The 17583-nt window shown below is 43.3% G+C and overlaps 1 protein-coding gene across 4 annotated transcripts in view; it reads right to left on the reverse strand.

Moving 5' to 3' along the window:
* ALDH18A1 (aldehyde dehydrogenase 18 family member A1) overlaps positions 1 to 16966 on the reverse strand; it is a 57618-nt gene extending 40652 nt beyond the window's left edge. The window contains exons 1-12 of one of the 4 annotated variants that reach the window (XM_073552783.1): positions 16815 to 16966; positions 12976 to 13073; positions 12452 to 12657; positions 11171 to 11320; positions 10983 to 11087; positions 10139 to 10297; positions 8135 to 8225; positions 7230 to 7354; positions 5806 to 5950; positions 3532 to 3605; positions 2639 to 2738; positions 1456 to 1676 (exon numbers count right to left, since the gene is read on the reverse strand). In XM_073552783.1, coding sequence (XP_073408884.1) covers positions 1456 to 1676; positions 2639 to 2738; positions 3532 to 3605; positions 5806 to 5950; positions 7230 to 7354; positions 8135 to 8225; positions 10139 to 10297; positions 10983 to 11087; positions 11171 to 11320; positions 12452 to 12657; positions 12976 to 13069 — 1470 coding nt within the window. In that variant the 5' untranslated portion in view covers positions 13070 to 13073; positions 16815 to 16966. Of the gene's footprint in view, positions 1 to 1455; positions 1677 to 2638; positions 2739 to 3531; positions 3606 to 5805; positions 5951 to 7229; positions 7355 to 8134; positions 8226 to 10138; positions 10298 to 10982; positions 11088 to 11170; positions 11321 to 12451; positions 12658 to 12975; positions 13074 to 15491; positions 16526 to 16765 lie in introns of those variants that run through there. The other 3 variants (XM_073552782.1, XM_073552781.1, XM_073552780.1) reach the window with 3 other exon arrangements.
* Between the last annotated feature and the right edge of the window lie 617 nt (positions 16967 to 17583).

Consider the following 17583-nt stretch of genomic DNA (forward strand, 5'->3'; position numbering starts at 1 on the left):
GACGTTTTTAAACTAATCATAAAATCGTTAAATATTTATTAAATATAAATGTATTCACAGATTTGGTTACTTATACTAATAGCATTTGACAAATTCAAGTGTGGAAAACAACATCTGCCATGTGGTGGCCATTATCAGTGATGCATTTCCAAAGGCGTTCTTGGAAGTTGGCATCAACACGTTCCAACACAACTCTGTCGATTTGGGCAACTTCCACTCGAATAGCTTCCTTCAGTTCTTGTAATGATCGAGGCTTAAGCTTGTATACACGTGATTTGAGGTGACCCCATAAGTAATAATCGCACATGGACAGGTCTGGGGACCTAGGAGGCCAATTAATATCGCCAAACCTGGAAATGATGCGACCAGGGAAGAGAGGGCGAAGAACGTTCATTGTTGCTCCGGCTGTGTGGGCCGTTGCCCCATCTTGTTGAAACCACACACTAGAGATGGGGATATGTTGCCGTCGTAACTCAGGAACAAAGAAGTTATTTATCATGGCGATATAACGTTGTGAGTTCACGGTAACAGTATTGCCATTATCGCCTTCGAAAAAGTACGGACCGATCACGCCATATTTGCCCATAGCGCACCACACCGTTACCTTAGGGCTGTGCAGCGGTCGTTCATGTAATTCTTTCGGATTTTCATAGGCCCAATAACGGCAGTTCTGCTGATTAACCATGCCATCGACATGGAAATGAGCTTCATCACTCATGAATAAAATAAGGTTGTCGTTTTGCTCAATAATTGCTTCCATCTCATGTGCGAACTTCAGTCGCGCTGCGTAATCCCCGCGCTCCAACTGTTGCACAATGGCCAATTTATAGGGGTGGAAATGCAGGTCTAAATGCAAAATACGCCTTACTGTACGATTACTGAGGGCAAGTTCTAAAGAATGTTTCCGAGCAGATCGACTCGGACTACGCAGCATGGCTTGCCTGACGCGTTCCACATTTTCAGGGGTACGTGCCGTTCGTGGAGCCCCCGGTGGTCGTTTGTTCATTAGTGTACCTCGTGTACGGAGTGCTTCAACCCAACGTAGGATAGTGGTACGAGCGGGAACAGCTTGATTTCTGTGAATATTGAAATGACGCCGAAACTCACGCTGAACGGCTGTGATACACTCATTATTCTTGACAAAACTGTCGTACGCAAAAACGCGATGTTCTATCGTCCACGGCACCATAGCTTAAACTGAAACTAAAATAAAAACAATGCTTTCACCTCACAAACATAACCCCGCCTCCCGCACATCTCTGCCTCCACCTGGTGGTGAGTTATAGCCACTTCAAATACATCCGTCCTTTATATTTAACGATTTTATGATTAGTTTAAAAACGTCCGTCCTTTATGACTCACCCGGTATATAGTTCTGGACTGTTTAAGGTTTCCCACGGTGCAGTGGGGGAAGACAGTCATGTATCACTCATCATGTTAAATGGTTTGTAGTACCTGAGGAAGGCAGTCTGGCCGAGACTCAAAAATAACGAGCAGGACTCCTATTGGAACAGTAACTTGTTCTAGTTCCAATTCTTTGGCGATTCGTGTTCTACGTATGACCCGGCCCACACTGTCCTGGGAGGAGGCAGCGATCTGTCGAAGTCCTATAGCTAAGCTGTTCAGTTTTGCTGTTGAGAGGCCTAATCTTTTCAATAGCGGAACAGCCAGCCTTCCTAGAAGAATATAAAAAAAAATAATTAAAAAATGGTGAAACGGTTTGTCCCATTCCCAGAGCTATAACTATTTGTATTTTTTTTTTCATCCACACAAGAATATGTGGGTTTGTTTTTGCAGGACGAGTTGAAGTATTGAATGACACCATTTTAGCATACAATGTTCTGGAAGACAGGTTTAAAAAATAAAAAAATAAAAACCCAGGTGAGAGGGAATGGTGCAAACAAACCACAATTTTGTCTGTGTTTTTTGGGTTTCATTTTTACAGCATTCATTGCATAGTACACATTACCTACAATCATGATTGCTCAGGTCAGTATAATTACTACAATGTATATTTTTTTCTGTATGAAGGACTGTTTCCCGCCTTCTGAGCTGTATTTTTTCTATCAATACCATTTTGGGGTACATAAAGCGTTTTGCTGTTTGTTGCATCTTTTTATAGGAAGGTGTGGTGACCAGAGGGAAAAAAAATAAAAATAAAAAAAAAAAAAGGAAATTCTGGTAATTTGATTTTTTTCCTTAAAAAATGCAGGAGTGTTATTCAAGCTCTCATGTTTTTATTTTCTTTTTAATATTTGCAAACTGTATTTTTAAAGTTTTCACTTTAATTTTTAGTCTCCCTAATGGATTTGAGCCTGCAATTTTTGTGGATTTTGCTGTACTGCAATACAGAAGCATTACAATATATATAAAAAAAACAACAAAAAAAAAAAACCCTCAATCTTCACAGAAGCACCAAGATTGCAGCGATGGGGTCAGCTGCCAGTGACCCATCTTCCTCTTCCTTTGTGATAGCACTGAAGGACGGGGTGGGGCAGGTTGGCTTTTTTCTAATTGTGGCAAACACCTCTATGCCATTTTCTCTTTCCCAACCTTAGGTTCTCAATTTCTGATCCCTGCCAAAATTTTAGACCTGTCATGTTCCATCTCCTAAATCAGATCTATGGGAATAACTAACCTTTCTCCTCTGCTTCTTCCATGTCCTTTCTGTTTGCAGCCAGAATTTCATCTCTGTGATCGGTAAGTAAATCAGCAAGGTGATAAATGATTTCTGCTCTCTGTTGTTGGAAGATATAACATGTTAGCATTCAGAATAAAGTTTAATAACCTACTCCTAGATCATGGGCCCCACTGTAAAGTTTGTAAAAGAATCCAACAATCATCATGTGCAATTTTTAACACTGAGGTCTATATCAGCGACTGCAGCCTGATCCTGAGTTACATTCTGTATTATACTCCAGAGCTGCACTCACTATTCTGCTGGTGCAGTCACTGAGTACATACTCGTACATTACACTACTGATCCTGAGTTACATCCTGTATTATACTCCAGAGCTGCACTCACTATTCTGCTGGTGCAGTCACTGAGTACATACTCGTACATTACACTACTGATCCTGTACTGATCCTGAGTTACATCCTGTATTATACTCCAGAGCTGCACTCACTATTCTGCTGGTGCAGTCACTGTGTACATACATTACTTATCCTGTACTGATCCTGCCACATACCATACAGTATTCTCAAACGTACATCAAAGAGAAAAAATGTTGTATAAGATCAACACCATCTTAGTGCTTATTATAAGAATATTAAAAAACAAAGCAGTCAATTGCATTATTTCAATATTGCACCTATGAATTTCGCAGGAGCAGAGTTTGGCACAGACTTGTTTCTAATGTGGTGTAATACAGATTTAATTCAACAACTACATCGTGGATGGAGAATCAGAATGAACGAGCTGGTGTTTGTTCCATCTCTACAATTCCATCACATGCTGCTGCAACCTATGTATGCTACAGCAAACCAATGCCATTGTGATACATATGGAAGGTTTGGACGCAAAATCACCTGCTCTGGCCTTAGTGTTGCCAGATTCCTTCCACCTGTCCGCGCCATTTCAGCCTGTTGCTCCACAGTGGGCCCTAAATAAATGTAAAAATATATATATATATATATATATTTTATTATATATGACAATGCGATTGCATTTATATAGAAACGAACAAACATAAAAGGGGCTATTTAGCGCCATTCACGCCTACATCAGAAGTGAGCGGTGCCGATTACATTATGAGCCCACATGCCTGTTGCAACGCACGACAACCGCAAATTGTACAAACCTCAGCATGTGTGTGGGGTCATAACGTCATCGGCATCAGTCACTTCAGATGTGAGAGTGAGCAGTGCTGGATAACATTACTAAGGGAGGAGCGAGAGGCTATTACACCAAAAACTGGCATATACCGTATATACTCGAATATAAGCCGAGATTTTCAGCCCGTTTTTTTGGGCTGAAAGTCCCCCTCTCGGCTTATATTCGAGTCATATACACCGGGAGGGGGTGTCAGGTCATACTTACCCGTCCTGACGCTGTCTCTTGAGCCCCCAGCTTATCCGCGCTCTCTCTTCCTGCCTTCAGCGGTCACGTGGTACCGCTCATTAAAACTTATGAATATGCGCATATTCATGAGTTTTAATGAGCGGTATCACAAGACCGCTGAATGCAGGAAGAGAGAGCGCGGAGAAACTGGGGACTCAAGCGACAGCGTCAGGACGGGTAAGTATAGTGATAGTGATACTCGCCTGTCCTGCGTCCATGGCTGCTTGCTGCTGTCTGTCATCGGTCAGTGACTTCAGACAGCAGAGGGCGCGGTGACGTGATTAGTGCACGCCGCGCCCCCTGCAGTCTGAACGTCACTGACCGATGACGTGGCAGATAGCGGTGAGCAGCCATGGACGCAGGACAGGTGAGTATCTGACACCCAGCGACGGAGAGGTGAGTAATTTTTTTTATTTTTACATGCAGCAGCAGCACATGGGGGAACAATCTATGGAGCTTCTTATGGGGACACCATATGGGGGAATAATCTATGGAGCATTTCCCACCCTGGGCTTATACTCGAGTCAAGTTTTCTGTGGCAAAATTGGGGGGGGGGGGGGTCGGCTTATACTCGGGTCGGCTTATACTCGAGTATATACGGTAAGTTGGACATCTTTGTGCACAGAGTTGGGCTAAAATTGTGACTTTTGGCGCTCGATTCAATATTACACTTATTTTTTCTTTGTGCTAGCCATTGACGTTTTTTGTGCCAAATTCTTGAAATTGGTGCATGTGGTTCACGAATTTTGCCCCCCCCAAAAAAAAAAAAAAAGTTACAAAAAAAAAAAAAAAACCTTCAACCTTTTTAATCAGAAAACGTCACATGTTCCATTAAAATCACGGTAAATATGCGTAAAAATGTCAGGCGTACATAGAATCACTCCGAGGAGCGGGGACTTGGGTAAATTTACAACTTTTTAAAAAGTTGAAATTGATGAACCAATCCACAACCACAAAGACAAAGAAAGAATAGGGGAGGACATAAAGTCGCACAAATTGAAAGAATAAGGTGCAAATGGAAAATAGGCAAAAAAATAAAAAACCACAACACCAAAACTAAAAGTCACAAATGCAATAATGAATTGGGCCCTTGGTGTCTACATGCTGGATGCGCAACTTTTCTGAAGGGCAAGAAAGAAAGCAAGGACGAAATCCAATGAAGCTGGTATAGTTTTTGGATTCTGGTGCAAGGGCAATCAAAAGATGCACAAAGAGGTGTTACAGCATCTTCCACCGTGGGACTTTTCATCAAGGCTGGTAAAATACACTAGTCTCGGTGAATCAGGCAACATAGGCTTGTGTCATACACAGTAGGCCTCATTTCTCAAAAGTGTCTTTGTTTCCCCTAGCAACCAATCACTGATCAGCTTTCATTTTCCTCGAGCAGTTTAAGAAATGAAAGCTGAGCGCTGATTGGTTGCTATTGGCTACACAGCTTGATAGTTCATTACCAGTGTATTTCGGAAAGACTCCGCTGCAGTTTTTCATACAATTATTTTTTTTTCCAGCTAAAACCGGGAATGGGAGGTCTAAAATAAGGGTCGTGTATGTCTCCTTCCTCCTGGAGCCAATCTGGCTGAGTCTCAAAACCAAAATCTGCATCAAAATCCACAGGTTTTTGTTGTTTTTTTTAATAAAATAATAATTAAATCACTTTTATAGTTTTTCTATATGGTACAACAATGCAATTTCAACAGACCCTGGCCTTGAACATTAAAGGTCACTGATCCTTATTAACTCACCGGCAGGTTTTACTTCCGAAAAGAAGGTGCCAACTTTTTTCCCTTCAACAATGTCAGTAATGACATGACCGGATATTTTTGGATGAGTTCCATTAGCAATCACAACAGAGGTGCCACCCTGAAGGGCCCACAGGGCAGCCTTCACCTACAGCAATACAAAGGCAAAAAAAATAAATAAGGGTCTCACGGTTCACCATTTTTGCACTTTTGCCTTTTTCCTCCAACCTTGTCCAAAAGCCATATCTTTTTTACTATTCCGTCAACATAACCCCACGAGGAAATTGGGTAAAATTTTGAAGAAGAAAAAAAATGCAATTCTACCATTATTTTTTGGATTTCTTTTTTTACAGCATACATTTTGCAGTAAAAAATGATCTGGCAACGTAATTTCTCAGGGCACTTTCAAACTTAAAAAAAAAAAAAAAATGTAATAATGTTAATATTTTCTAAGACCCAAACATTTTTCACATTGTGTGAGCACTTTTTTTTGTGTGGCATGCTGACGTTTTTATTTATGCCATTTTGGGGTACATATTTGTATTGCAATATATAAAGAAAATTACTTTACAGGAGGACCAAAATGGTAGCAAATGGGAGGTTCAGTCACCCCAGATGCCATGGTATCTCATTGGCATCATGTGATCACTCTAACCAATTCATCAAAATGATGCTGTCAGAGACATCTAAATGGTTAAACAGCAGCGATCTGAGCTTGTCATACATTCTCATGTAGCATTATGTGCTTGGCTTTCAAAACATATCAATCCAAGACAAACCCTTTGATATTTAAAAGGGCTGTACAGGTCTTTGGCTGGGGTCACACTGCGTTTTGGCCGTCCGTTAGACAGACTGCGTTACACTGCGACATAACGCTGTGTAACGCAGTCCGTTAACACTGCCATTGACCCCCACTGTCGGGCGCATCACATGCCGTAAAGCGGCAAGTGTTCGCGACATGCCGTCATTCAGTGACGGAGCCTCGGACGCGGGCTGCAGCGTCTGAGGCTCCGTCACCGATAGCGCAATCGCGTTATGCAATACCTTTTACCCAGTCCGTCAACGCTATGCATTGAACGGGCTGGTTAAACGCAATGTGACCTGGCCTTAGCAATTGACGACTAGTCTGTAGAATAACTCAAATATGGGATCTGACACCGGGTTCCCCCAACAATGAGCCGTACATTGCTTTCTAGCGGCTGCCCAATAGTGTGCCCAATCTCTCATTCATCAATCCACTCCACTTTGGTCATGGAGATCAGAACTCACAGATTTATACAGCATAGTAATTGAATATGTAGTGTATTTCAATGTTTTCCTTCCTATGCATTCCTGGGTACACTGATTCCATATCATCACATATCCAAGATCTCAGCTTAATTAATATATACTAAAAATAAATTAAAATGTATAATGTCTGGCTGCACCTTGGCCTCCATGCCTCCCATGCCAACTCTTGATTTGGTTCCAAATGTCACCGACTGCTGGTCTCCGGGATAGAAAATGTCAATAAGTTTGGCATCATCTGATCCAGGTGGGCTGTCAAAAAGTCCTGCAAGCAAAGAAAACTTATCATTGTGAATGCCAATGAAACAAGTCCACTTGCATATTGTAGAAACCCATTTTGCTATTTTAACCTGAACGCTTAAAGATCTCTGTGACTTGTATTTATTAAGCTCATTTCACACGATTGTATTTTCGGTCTGAGTGCTGCGGCAGTGCCTGGTATTGACATGCGAGACTCGTGCGAGTTTCTCGCTTGTCTGACCCCGGCCTTATGACGAGATTCTTTCGCCTACCAAGTTCAGGTTTGTAACTAAGATTTTTTTTTTCATTTCGTACCCAAGTTAAATTTAGGCAGTTTTTTGGGCTCAAGTGTTGTATAGTTTAGAAGACCACTTCTCGAGCTATGCTGACCCCATCAGTGGCCTGACAACCATAAGAAGACTACAGCCCCCGTCACACATAGCGATCTCGCTAGCGACATCGCTGCTGAGTCACAAGTTTTGTGACGCAACAGCGATCTCACCAGCGAGATCGCTATGTGTGACAGCGATCAGCGACCGGCCCCCCTGCCGGGTATCGCTGATCACTGTGGAAATATCTGGACTTTTTTTTTTGTCGATGGTCTCCCGCTGGTGACAGGCGGGAGACCAGCGATCCGGTGCTGGTAACAAATGTAAACGTCAGGTTTCTAAGCGGCGCCTAGAAAACCGATGTGTACCTTACTTACCAGCGCGCTGATACAGGGAGCTGGTAACCAAGGTACACATCGGGTTTCTAAGCGGTTATCAAAACCTTGGCACAGAATATGGAAATCTAACGATATTACCTCCCACGTCAGACAGGACGATGATTAAATCGGCCTTCATTTCGACAGCTAGCCGCGCTGCCAGGCTGTCATTGTCCTTGATGCTAATCACCTGAAGAATAAAATAAGGTGAGCGAGGAAAAGCTACACCAACAAGAAGATAGACGGGATATAAAAATAAAGAGAAAACAGGAGACATGAAGCCTGGGAAGCCAGCAGTATGGAAGACCAAGTTCTGCCATATTGCATGCACAGTTTGTGTCGAATGCAAGTAAAAGGATAGAAACATGCAGCAACCAAGAAAATTCCACTCCACGTCTTTGTCAGTGTGAATTCAAGGGAATCTGTCACCTAATTTTGGCGCAGTATTTAAATGACTTGGGTCCGATCCGATGGGTGGCGTTTCGGGTCCTTTCCTCCACCCCTCCTTGGCCGCTGTCCGCAATATTTCAGGAAATTTCTGTACTTGGCCTCCATATTACGTGCGTGCGCATTGCAATTGCATTAGGACTCGCGCACGCGCAGTATGCTTTGCCCAACTGCGGACAAAGCCGAAAAGCATTAGTGCGATTGTACCGGTGAACTATGTCCCGGAACACAGAGAAATACTTCCGGGACATAGTTCACCGGTGCATGCGCACTAATGCTTTTCGGCTTTGTCCGCAGTTGGGCAAAGCATACTGCGAGTGCGCGAGTCCAGATTGCAATGCGCACACGCGTAATATGGAGGCCAAGTACGGAAATTCCCTGAAATATTGCAGACAGCGGCCAAGGAGGGGTGGAGGAAAGGACCCAAAACACCGCCCATTGGACCGGACCAAAGTCATATAAATACTGCGCCAAAATGAGGTGACAGATTCCCTTTAAGGTTAGCAGATGCCAAAAAGTCTCTCATTGCAATTCACATGCTAAACTAGGAGGTACAGTATGTGTCGATCAATTAAAACATATGCTTCATAGTAAAGCATGAATTGTGCACGTGAAGCAAAAACGTTAGTTTGCAGAAAAGAGGACTGTGTTAGTTGCAGATGTATCCCCGATAGACATAGTACTCATTCCTACAGTCAACTCTTCTTTCCCGAGCACAACAGCACAGTGTCCCATCACCAGAGCCAGGACATCGTTGTGGTACCATGTAGAGTTGAGCAAATTAATTTCCACTATGACTTCCCCCAAAAATTTAGAATCCGATATTTTTGGGATCTGATGCACTCAAATTTGACCCATTCTCCTTATGCAGCACAACTGCTGTGGTTCAGCCGTCCTCCACACTGATCTTCTGCCATTATGACATGCATTGTATCTCCCCTACATAAGGCAAATCACAGGCCTCGAACAGATCTCAAAGATATGGAAGAGAAAACTGGAAAAACAGAAGACCGGGGCAGAGGACCGAGGAGCTGCGGAAGATTCAGTGTAAGAGGAACGGTCTTGATTCCGACCAAATCAAATCTGCTGGTCAAATTTAAGTAAATCCACCCGAATTGATTGACTCATCTCTAGTGCCAAGGAGTGTAAAGGACTGCAGGTATAAGAGGTCCTGTCTGTACTACGTTTACGCACAGGAGCAGTGTTACGCCCAGTGGCGCAACTTCAAGCTGATGGGCCCCGATGCAAAAGCTCCAATGGGGAACCTAATTATTGCAAGTCTTTACTAGAATTGGTCTTTTCATATGGTGCAAAGAGACTTTTTGGGCCCCTTAGACTCCAGGTGCGATTGCAACCCCTGCACCTATTGTTGTTAAGCCAGTTACCCCGACATGGAGATACATTATTTTATAGGCCCTTGTGTAGGACCTTTGTTTAGTCTTCCAATCTCTGATTAAAAAAAGTTAAATCTGGTTTGGCAAGTTTTTCGTTTTTTTTCCCCATGCACCTTACTGCATTATATCGTGGCCTGGTATTATACGTATACGTCACCTACTTTCGCCATCTTCAGCACTCACGCGTTAGTTAGCAGTGACATGCACTGTTAGTACAGCAGCTCTACATGCAGCCGGACACCCACAGAAATACTTCACCCACATTTACCCCCTGCAGATCACTGTTCGGTTCCGGAGGAGGAACGACGGCGTCGTTGGTATTAATGATTGGCACAATGTTCATCCGTAGCAGCTCGTGTAAGGTGCCATTTAAATTCCGTCTTTTTTGCTCGTCGTGGAAATCCAGATTCGTCACCAAGATCTTAAAGAAAGAAAAATCAAAAAAGACAACTTTATTTCTAAAAGACCACCAAGTCAGTGACCTATACCCCAGACCCGCCTGCTGGCAACAAGCCCCGACTTAGGCTTTCAGAGAAGTCTCCTCCCGCACCAATGAGTCTTTTCAGGTGAAATCACAGACTGAACGGCAATATAAAGATCACATATTCCAGATACCGGGCGACTCTGCCGTCTACAGGGCACGGGGGTAATAAAAAGGTCTAGTTTATCATTGCTGGTGTCTGCTTTCCAATAAGGACAAGGTTCTTTGAAGGCATGGAGTTCAGCGAATCAAAACAATACAAGTTAGGTAATTGCATAAATAACTATTCCTTAAAGTATATTAGTACCACTTCTTTTTCAATAGGAAGCCAACCCAATAATTGATAAAGAATACCTACAGATACACATGCTGCTGAATTGTATTATGCAATTGCTTAAAGAGCTATTCCCATCTTAAACATAGGACTAATAGAGAAGTACAGTTGCTAAATCGGTTCTTTAATGACCCTCTCAGGTCCGGCGCAGAGTCTCCGACGCAGCTTCTGGTGTCTTATGGTCCGCAGCACTGATGTCACGTCGAGCGCTGCAGCCAATCAATGAGCTCAGAAGTTCTGAGTAGCGATTGCCATCAACAAGAAGTTTGTCCTTCTTCTGCCAGCACTTACCTGGGCTGCACAGATGCTGTACTGGGTAAACATGGCTTCATAGAGTGCCATTAGCCCGCTCTGGCCGGCCGCGGCGCAGGCTCGTGCCTCCAGGACCGGAACTTGCTAAACAAAGCAAAGATTGAGAATTGGAATGGGTGCACACTCACTTATTTCCTAGGAGTTCATACTGGCATTGTCATGCTCACCATATCTTTTAGCTGATTTTGGCCCGAGTGCAAAGCTTGCCTCACACTCTGCGACAAGAGGATTTCATGGCGGAGACGCTGTTTCCCAAATGCCACAGCCCCACTGGTGACAATCATCATCTCCCGACCCTGGTTCTGCAGAACGGACACCTGCAGCAAAAGAAGGGCACATCCAGGCCCATGTAATACTGTGACATACACTGACCCTATACTAGATTTATAGGATCTTCTAACAATATGTGAACCTACAACTCAAAGTCCCAGTATTTGAGTGAGCGCTCATGTGCCCAGGTGTATCAGTCTACGCCTGCCCAGCCTGCCTGACAGCTGCAGCTTGTACTGAGCAGTGTGAGATCTCAGCAGGGAAAAAAAAAGACAGTGAGGAGCTGTCAATCAGGCTACATCGGTGGAATCCGAGTGTAAACTTTCAGCCATTCTGACATAGTTTATCAAAGTAAATACTGGATCTATTTATTAAAAGGTAAATCGAGAGACAGATAAGCTTGAAGATCTACGTGAATTTCCTAAACTTTAATTAAAAGGGGTTTACACTTCCATTTCATCAAACTTTTAATGGGTCATAATTACATTACAGAAGTTGTGATTGATGTGGGGTATATATGTATACAAGATGTGGGGGCCGTGGACCCCATCAGCTAGCAATGAACGAGCTCAAAGAAGTCTATGAGTCCACGCACAACAGACACCATCTACCCAAGGAGAGCCAATAACAGCTCTTGGCCAGGTCCTTCTGCCCTTTCTTCTCAAGAGTCAAAATGGTCTCAACTCCAGGATCCCCAATGATGTCAGAAGTTTTTAGGTCACTATGACACATCAAACATTATGTGTGCGTGTATGGCAAGATGTAGTCCTTAAAATAATACACATTTTATATCTATGGAGATTTCATAACTCCCTGGTACCTGAGGTCATTCAGTCGTGGTCTGCATTGAGTCCAAAAGGCAGCTTTTACAACCATTTGCCTTTACAGCAGATCTTTCAACAGATTTCACAATAAAAAAACCTATAGAAGTTGAGTGATAGGTCTTGGAGACCTGATGAGGCTGGTGTACTTACTTTGAAAGTCCATGTCAGAATTACTGTATGCTCGTGATGTTAAGATAAGCATTTTCCAGATAGAGCTGGGCTCATCCTAAAATGCTCCTTTTTGAGTCAGATGGGAAAACTTGAAGTACACCAGCCTCATCCGGTCTAAAAATTAAGTGACAGATCCGCGGTAAAGAGGCGTATATTTTTAGACACCATGCCAAGGCGGCTCACCTGCTCAACGATAGATGCCAACCGACCGAGTGCCAGCCCGCATTCGTCTCCTCGCGTCACCACAGCGCTCCCAAGCTTTACCACTATACGCTTGGCATGCTTCAGCTCGCTGCGGTGCGCAAACGGCTTCCCATGTGAGCGGATGAGAGGCATAGTCATAAAAGGGATGTTGCTCAGTTCCCTTGAATTTTGCCGAGCTGGAACATCTGCAATGCAAACCATAAAGGTAGTAAAGAATCCCAAGATCCAGCAGCCAAGAGAGCAACCGCTTGGTGGTGGTCTCATCAGTCGTCCGCCTGTTGTGCAGCGACATCTCTCAAAACCACACGTGGAAATTAAAGCGTATTTTAAGGTCTATGAATGTATAAAATTGATGCAAAAAATGTAATTTAACCAAGACGTGTAAAGACGTTCCAGCATCGGGGGGCAAATCACATGTGGAATATTATATGTGCAACTGCATTCACCTGACATTACACCTCCACAATACAAACAGTAGAAAAAAAGTGCACAAAGTTACTTACATGTGAAATGGGAAGATACTGTGGTCCGAACACGGGAAAGCAGGGATCGCCCATGCCTGGAGCCCCGACCACTTAGTGCAGCCCGACACAACATTTTGCTAAGGAACAATGATGGATCACTTAGTGCAGCGAGAGTTTTACAATAACACCAATAAACGCGATAAAAGGATTGACAGAAGAAAAAAAAAAAAAGTCAGCAGATTACTGTGTACAGACAGTGAAAGCCTATAACTAATGGAAAAACAAAACACTACGGGTAGGATCGCGCATGGTAGAATGGCAGCAGAATTTTCTGCAAAGTATCTGCAGCAAAATCTGCGTGTTACCTACAAATTTCAACTTTTGCGCAGATTTTAAGACACCCCCCCCCCAGAAAGTCTATTTTCAGGAACTGGTACAGTATTACTTGCTGCAAATTTTCTGAAATTTTACAGCTAGTAGGGTACATTCATGTAGGTTAGATTTGCAGCAAATATAATTTATAATCTGCAGAGGAAGAAAAAAAAAAAAAAAAACGCCAGAAAATCCATAAAATGTGAAGATTTTTTGGCAGCTTTTGTTGCAGTCTACTCCCATTTTGCTGCTCTGATGCCAAGGCTTCCTGGTCCTCAATCCGGTCCCTATACTTCAGGCTCCAATGAGAAATTCTCAGCAAGCAACTATAAAAGGTTGAGGTGACAAGTCACACGGCCAAATATTGTATTGTGACCTTGACAACGGGTGACATATCGCCAGATCAAAGCCTTTATCGGCCGTAGCGCTCACGTTTGTATGAAATGTCACGAGAAGGGGACAGGAAAGGGGGACCTACCAAAAAGATGGGGTAAGGGTACATAAATCAGACTGAGACCCAAGAAGGAATCGCGATGCCCGGACTGGCCGGTGGCTCTCCCTACCCAAGTGTGAGAGCTGCACAGAAATATGAAGCCGTCCCACTCAGGTAGGGAGAACCGCAGGTCAGTCCGAGCACTGCGATATAATTCATACGGCAGTCTGCACTGGAGTTACAAAAAACGAAAATCAGATTTTTGCATTTGCAAATTTTGCAACATAAATATTTGACTGCCGATTTTTCTTTCCATTCTGAAGTCAATGGCGAGAACCTGCAACAAAATCCTTGCACTTTCCAGGTCACTGATTCTACACTGCAAATTTCCGCATGGAAAAATGCTTCAGTATCTGGCTGCAGTTAATTCCTTCTATGTTCTGGTCTGCAGGGAGGCTAGGGCTCTATAGGCAGATTTGCCATTCAGTATTCTCAGAAAGCTGGATGACTTCAGGGATAAAACAAGGCCATATTGGCTGCCAACTGGCAATTTCAGAAACAGAAAACGCAGGACATAATTTTACCAGTATGAGGGTGCGTGCACACGTTGCAGATTCTGCTGAGGATCCGCAGCGGATTTGGCCCTGCTGATCCGCAGTAGATTCTCCTGCGGTGTACAGCACCATTCTAGTCTATGGAAATCAAAAAACGCAGTGCACATGCTGCGGATTTTTCTGCGGATTTAAAACTGCAGCATGCCACTTTTGTGCGGATCTGCAGCAGTTTTACACCTGCTCCATTATAGAAATCAGCAAGTTTAAAAACGCAGGGGAAATCTACAGAAAATCCGCAGGTAAAACGCAGGTCATTTTACCTGTGGATTTAGCAAAATCTGCGCGGAAAATTCCTTCGTAGAATCCGCAACGTGTGCACACGTTGTGGAAGGCGCTGCGGATTCTTCCGTGCGGATTTGGAAAAATCCACAGGTAAATCTGCAGGTAAAAAGACCTGCGGATTAGCCTGCAGTTTTCCCCTGCGGTTTGACACCTCTACAATGGAGCAGGTGTAAACCGCTGCAGATTCCGCACAAAGAATTGACATGCTGCGGATTTGAAACCTGCATCAAATCTGCACGGAAAAATCAGCAGCATGTGCACCGCATTTTTTGATTTCCATTGAATACAATGGTACCGTACACCACAGCAAAATCTGCTGCGGATCCGCAGGGCCAAAAACGCTGTGGATCCGCAGCAGAACCTGCAACGTGTGCACTTAGCCTGACAGCAATGGCTGAACAGGGGGCATATATCCACTGACTGCTGACCTGTGTACCACGTTACACACCAGGCTGTAGCCTTTTCTAAAAAACCGTGCATGCCCTGCTGGCCTCCGGTGATCCTCCCTGCTACCCGCACTGATGAGAGTCCTAACCCCGGAGTTTACGGTTGTAGTGAACGGCTGCCTGGATTTAAATCAGCAGCCAATGAGCAAAGCAGAAGAATAAACACACGGAGGATGATGAAACCCTCGAGCGGGATTGCAGATCAGGAAAAAAAAAAAAAACAGCACCAACGGGAAATAAAATACAATACAATGCTGTGTGATCAGAGGTGGCAAATACAGCGGAGGAGGATACAAGGAAAGGAAACGAGCAATCAGTGTTGGATCCGAGTAATAGGTAGTTTGCAAATTTACAACTACCACCCCCAGCGTGTTATAACGGAATATGGTTGAGCAAAAATTGACTTACTAGTCAGCTGGCATGGCAAATACAGTACTAGGGCTCAGTCACACGTCATTCGCAAAATCCGGTCAGAGTTGCATCACAGGTTTTTTTTTGTCTGTTTTTTAGCATCATAGTTTCATAAGAGTTATTAAAAATAAAAATAACGGAGATTTCTCAGGATTCTCCAATAAAGCAGTGCATGAAAGACAAACAGCACAGACGGCACCTGTGCGCTGTCCCAATTTTTTCAGGGACACATCGACTTGCATTGGCGAGTTAGATTCGAGAGTCAAAATTGGACACGTCGATTTTTTTTTTTTTTTTTTTTTTTAAAGATCGCTTGGTCAGCAAAAATATGCGGCCACATAAGATACTATAGGTACAAGTTCTATCTCTGCCAAGACATCAGGCTGCATTTTCACTGTATTAAAAAAAAAAGCGATAAGTGAACACAGCCTTATGAGTGGTGAAAAATCTGCACCAAAAACTAATGCAAAAAAAAGAGCCTATTTTATGTAGTGTTTTTCCTGCCAAGAAATGCAAAAAATTAAATTAAAAAAAAAAAACGCTGAAACATTTGCACCAAATCCTTAACGTGTGCACGTGCCCATTAACATCTGCAAGTCCAAAACAAGCGAATTTTGCATGAGACTTCCAGATACTCATTCACTTTACTGGAATCAGATTTGGTGACAAATCTGTGCAGAAAAACTAAAACAAAAAAAACAAATCTGCATCGTGTGCACACGCCCTTATGTGTTCCTAAAATTGAACCCACAGATATTTGAACGCATTTCCGGCACCTTTCAATGGAAACTTCTATTAAAAACGCCACAAGTATCACAGACTTTGCTCACAATACCCGGCTGGTGTCTGATAGGTGCTACCAATTCGCCCAAAGTCACACAAGATGGCGAGTAGATGGACAGTCCCTTTAAGGCCGCCATACACACAACAAGCGACCGCTCCGGTGGTCGTGTGACGGCGTCGTGCGCCTGTGTAAAGGCACATTCTGCATTTGGAGGCAAAATTACCAGCAGGGATCAATACTATTCGCAAAAAAAAAAAAAAACCCTAAATACTCCTGTACTGTCCCTTTAAATCAGGGAACAGTTTGCATTTGGGGGAAAATTGTGACATGACAGTGAGCAGACGACATGCCACGTTGTGCACGATGCACCTTGCTGTCACCCAGCATCCCAGGCACCGTGTCCAGTCTCTAATCACACGTGCAACCATGGATGCGACAAAATAGACGTCTGCAAATCTGGCGCACACACACAGGCGGTGCCAAATACCTGACTAATATAGGAAGCAGCAGGTACAATCAGCGGCGGCGCTCCTGACCTGTCACTCCGAGATCTCCGGGGAAAAACTCCGATTTCTTACAATTTTATCCTGCTGGTAATATTGTCCCGGCTGGCATGGCCCAGCGGACATGCGCAAAGGAGCACACGCCACAGCCGACGCGCATGCGCGGACAATTTCCTTCCTCTCGCCGAGGCCAGCGTACTGCGCAAGCGCGCTGCGGCCGCCCGTGTAGACGTGTCAGTCTGCGCAAACCTGCAAAAGAAAGCCACCAGCACCAATTGGTCCATATTCATTTTGTAGTTTTGAATAATACCATTTATTTTACAAAATAGGAAAAAATAATCCAAGCCAGTAAAAGAATTGCAATTCTGCCATTTCTTTTTTTTTACCTTGTTGCTTCTGCGATAAAAATGATCCGGTAACGTGATTATGTAGGTCATTAAAACGGCATTAAAAACTATTCTGAAATTTGTAAAAATTACTTTGTGTCAGTCGCAATTTTTTTTTTCTGTTTATTATTACATTGTAAGTTTTTTGGAAACTTTTTTTTTTCCCCCTTTATGCAGATTGTCATTTTGGGTTAATTATTACATTTTCATAGTACAGACTTTTGCAATAGCAACAATACTGTTTTTTGTTTTTTTACACAGGAAAAAGTTGGGTGATTTATTTTTTTTATATTTTATTTTTATCATTTTTATTTTGTTTTTTTTAAGTCCCCCTTTTACCAATAAGCGTCAATACTACAGTCACAAGTTGGGCTTCATAAGAGGACCAAGATGGTGGCCAAGTGGACACCCCCCCC

Source organism: Dendrobates tinctorius, unplaced genomic scaffold (genome assembly GCF_039654945.1).
Source record: "Dendrobates tinctorius isolate UK_male_01 unplaced genomic scaffold, ASM3965494v1 ptg000196l, whole genome shotgun sequence".
NCBI lineage: Eukaryota > Metazoa > Chordata > Amphibia > Anura > Dendrobatidae > Dendrobates > Dendrobates tinctorius.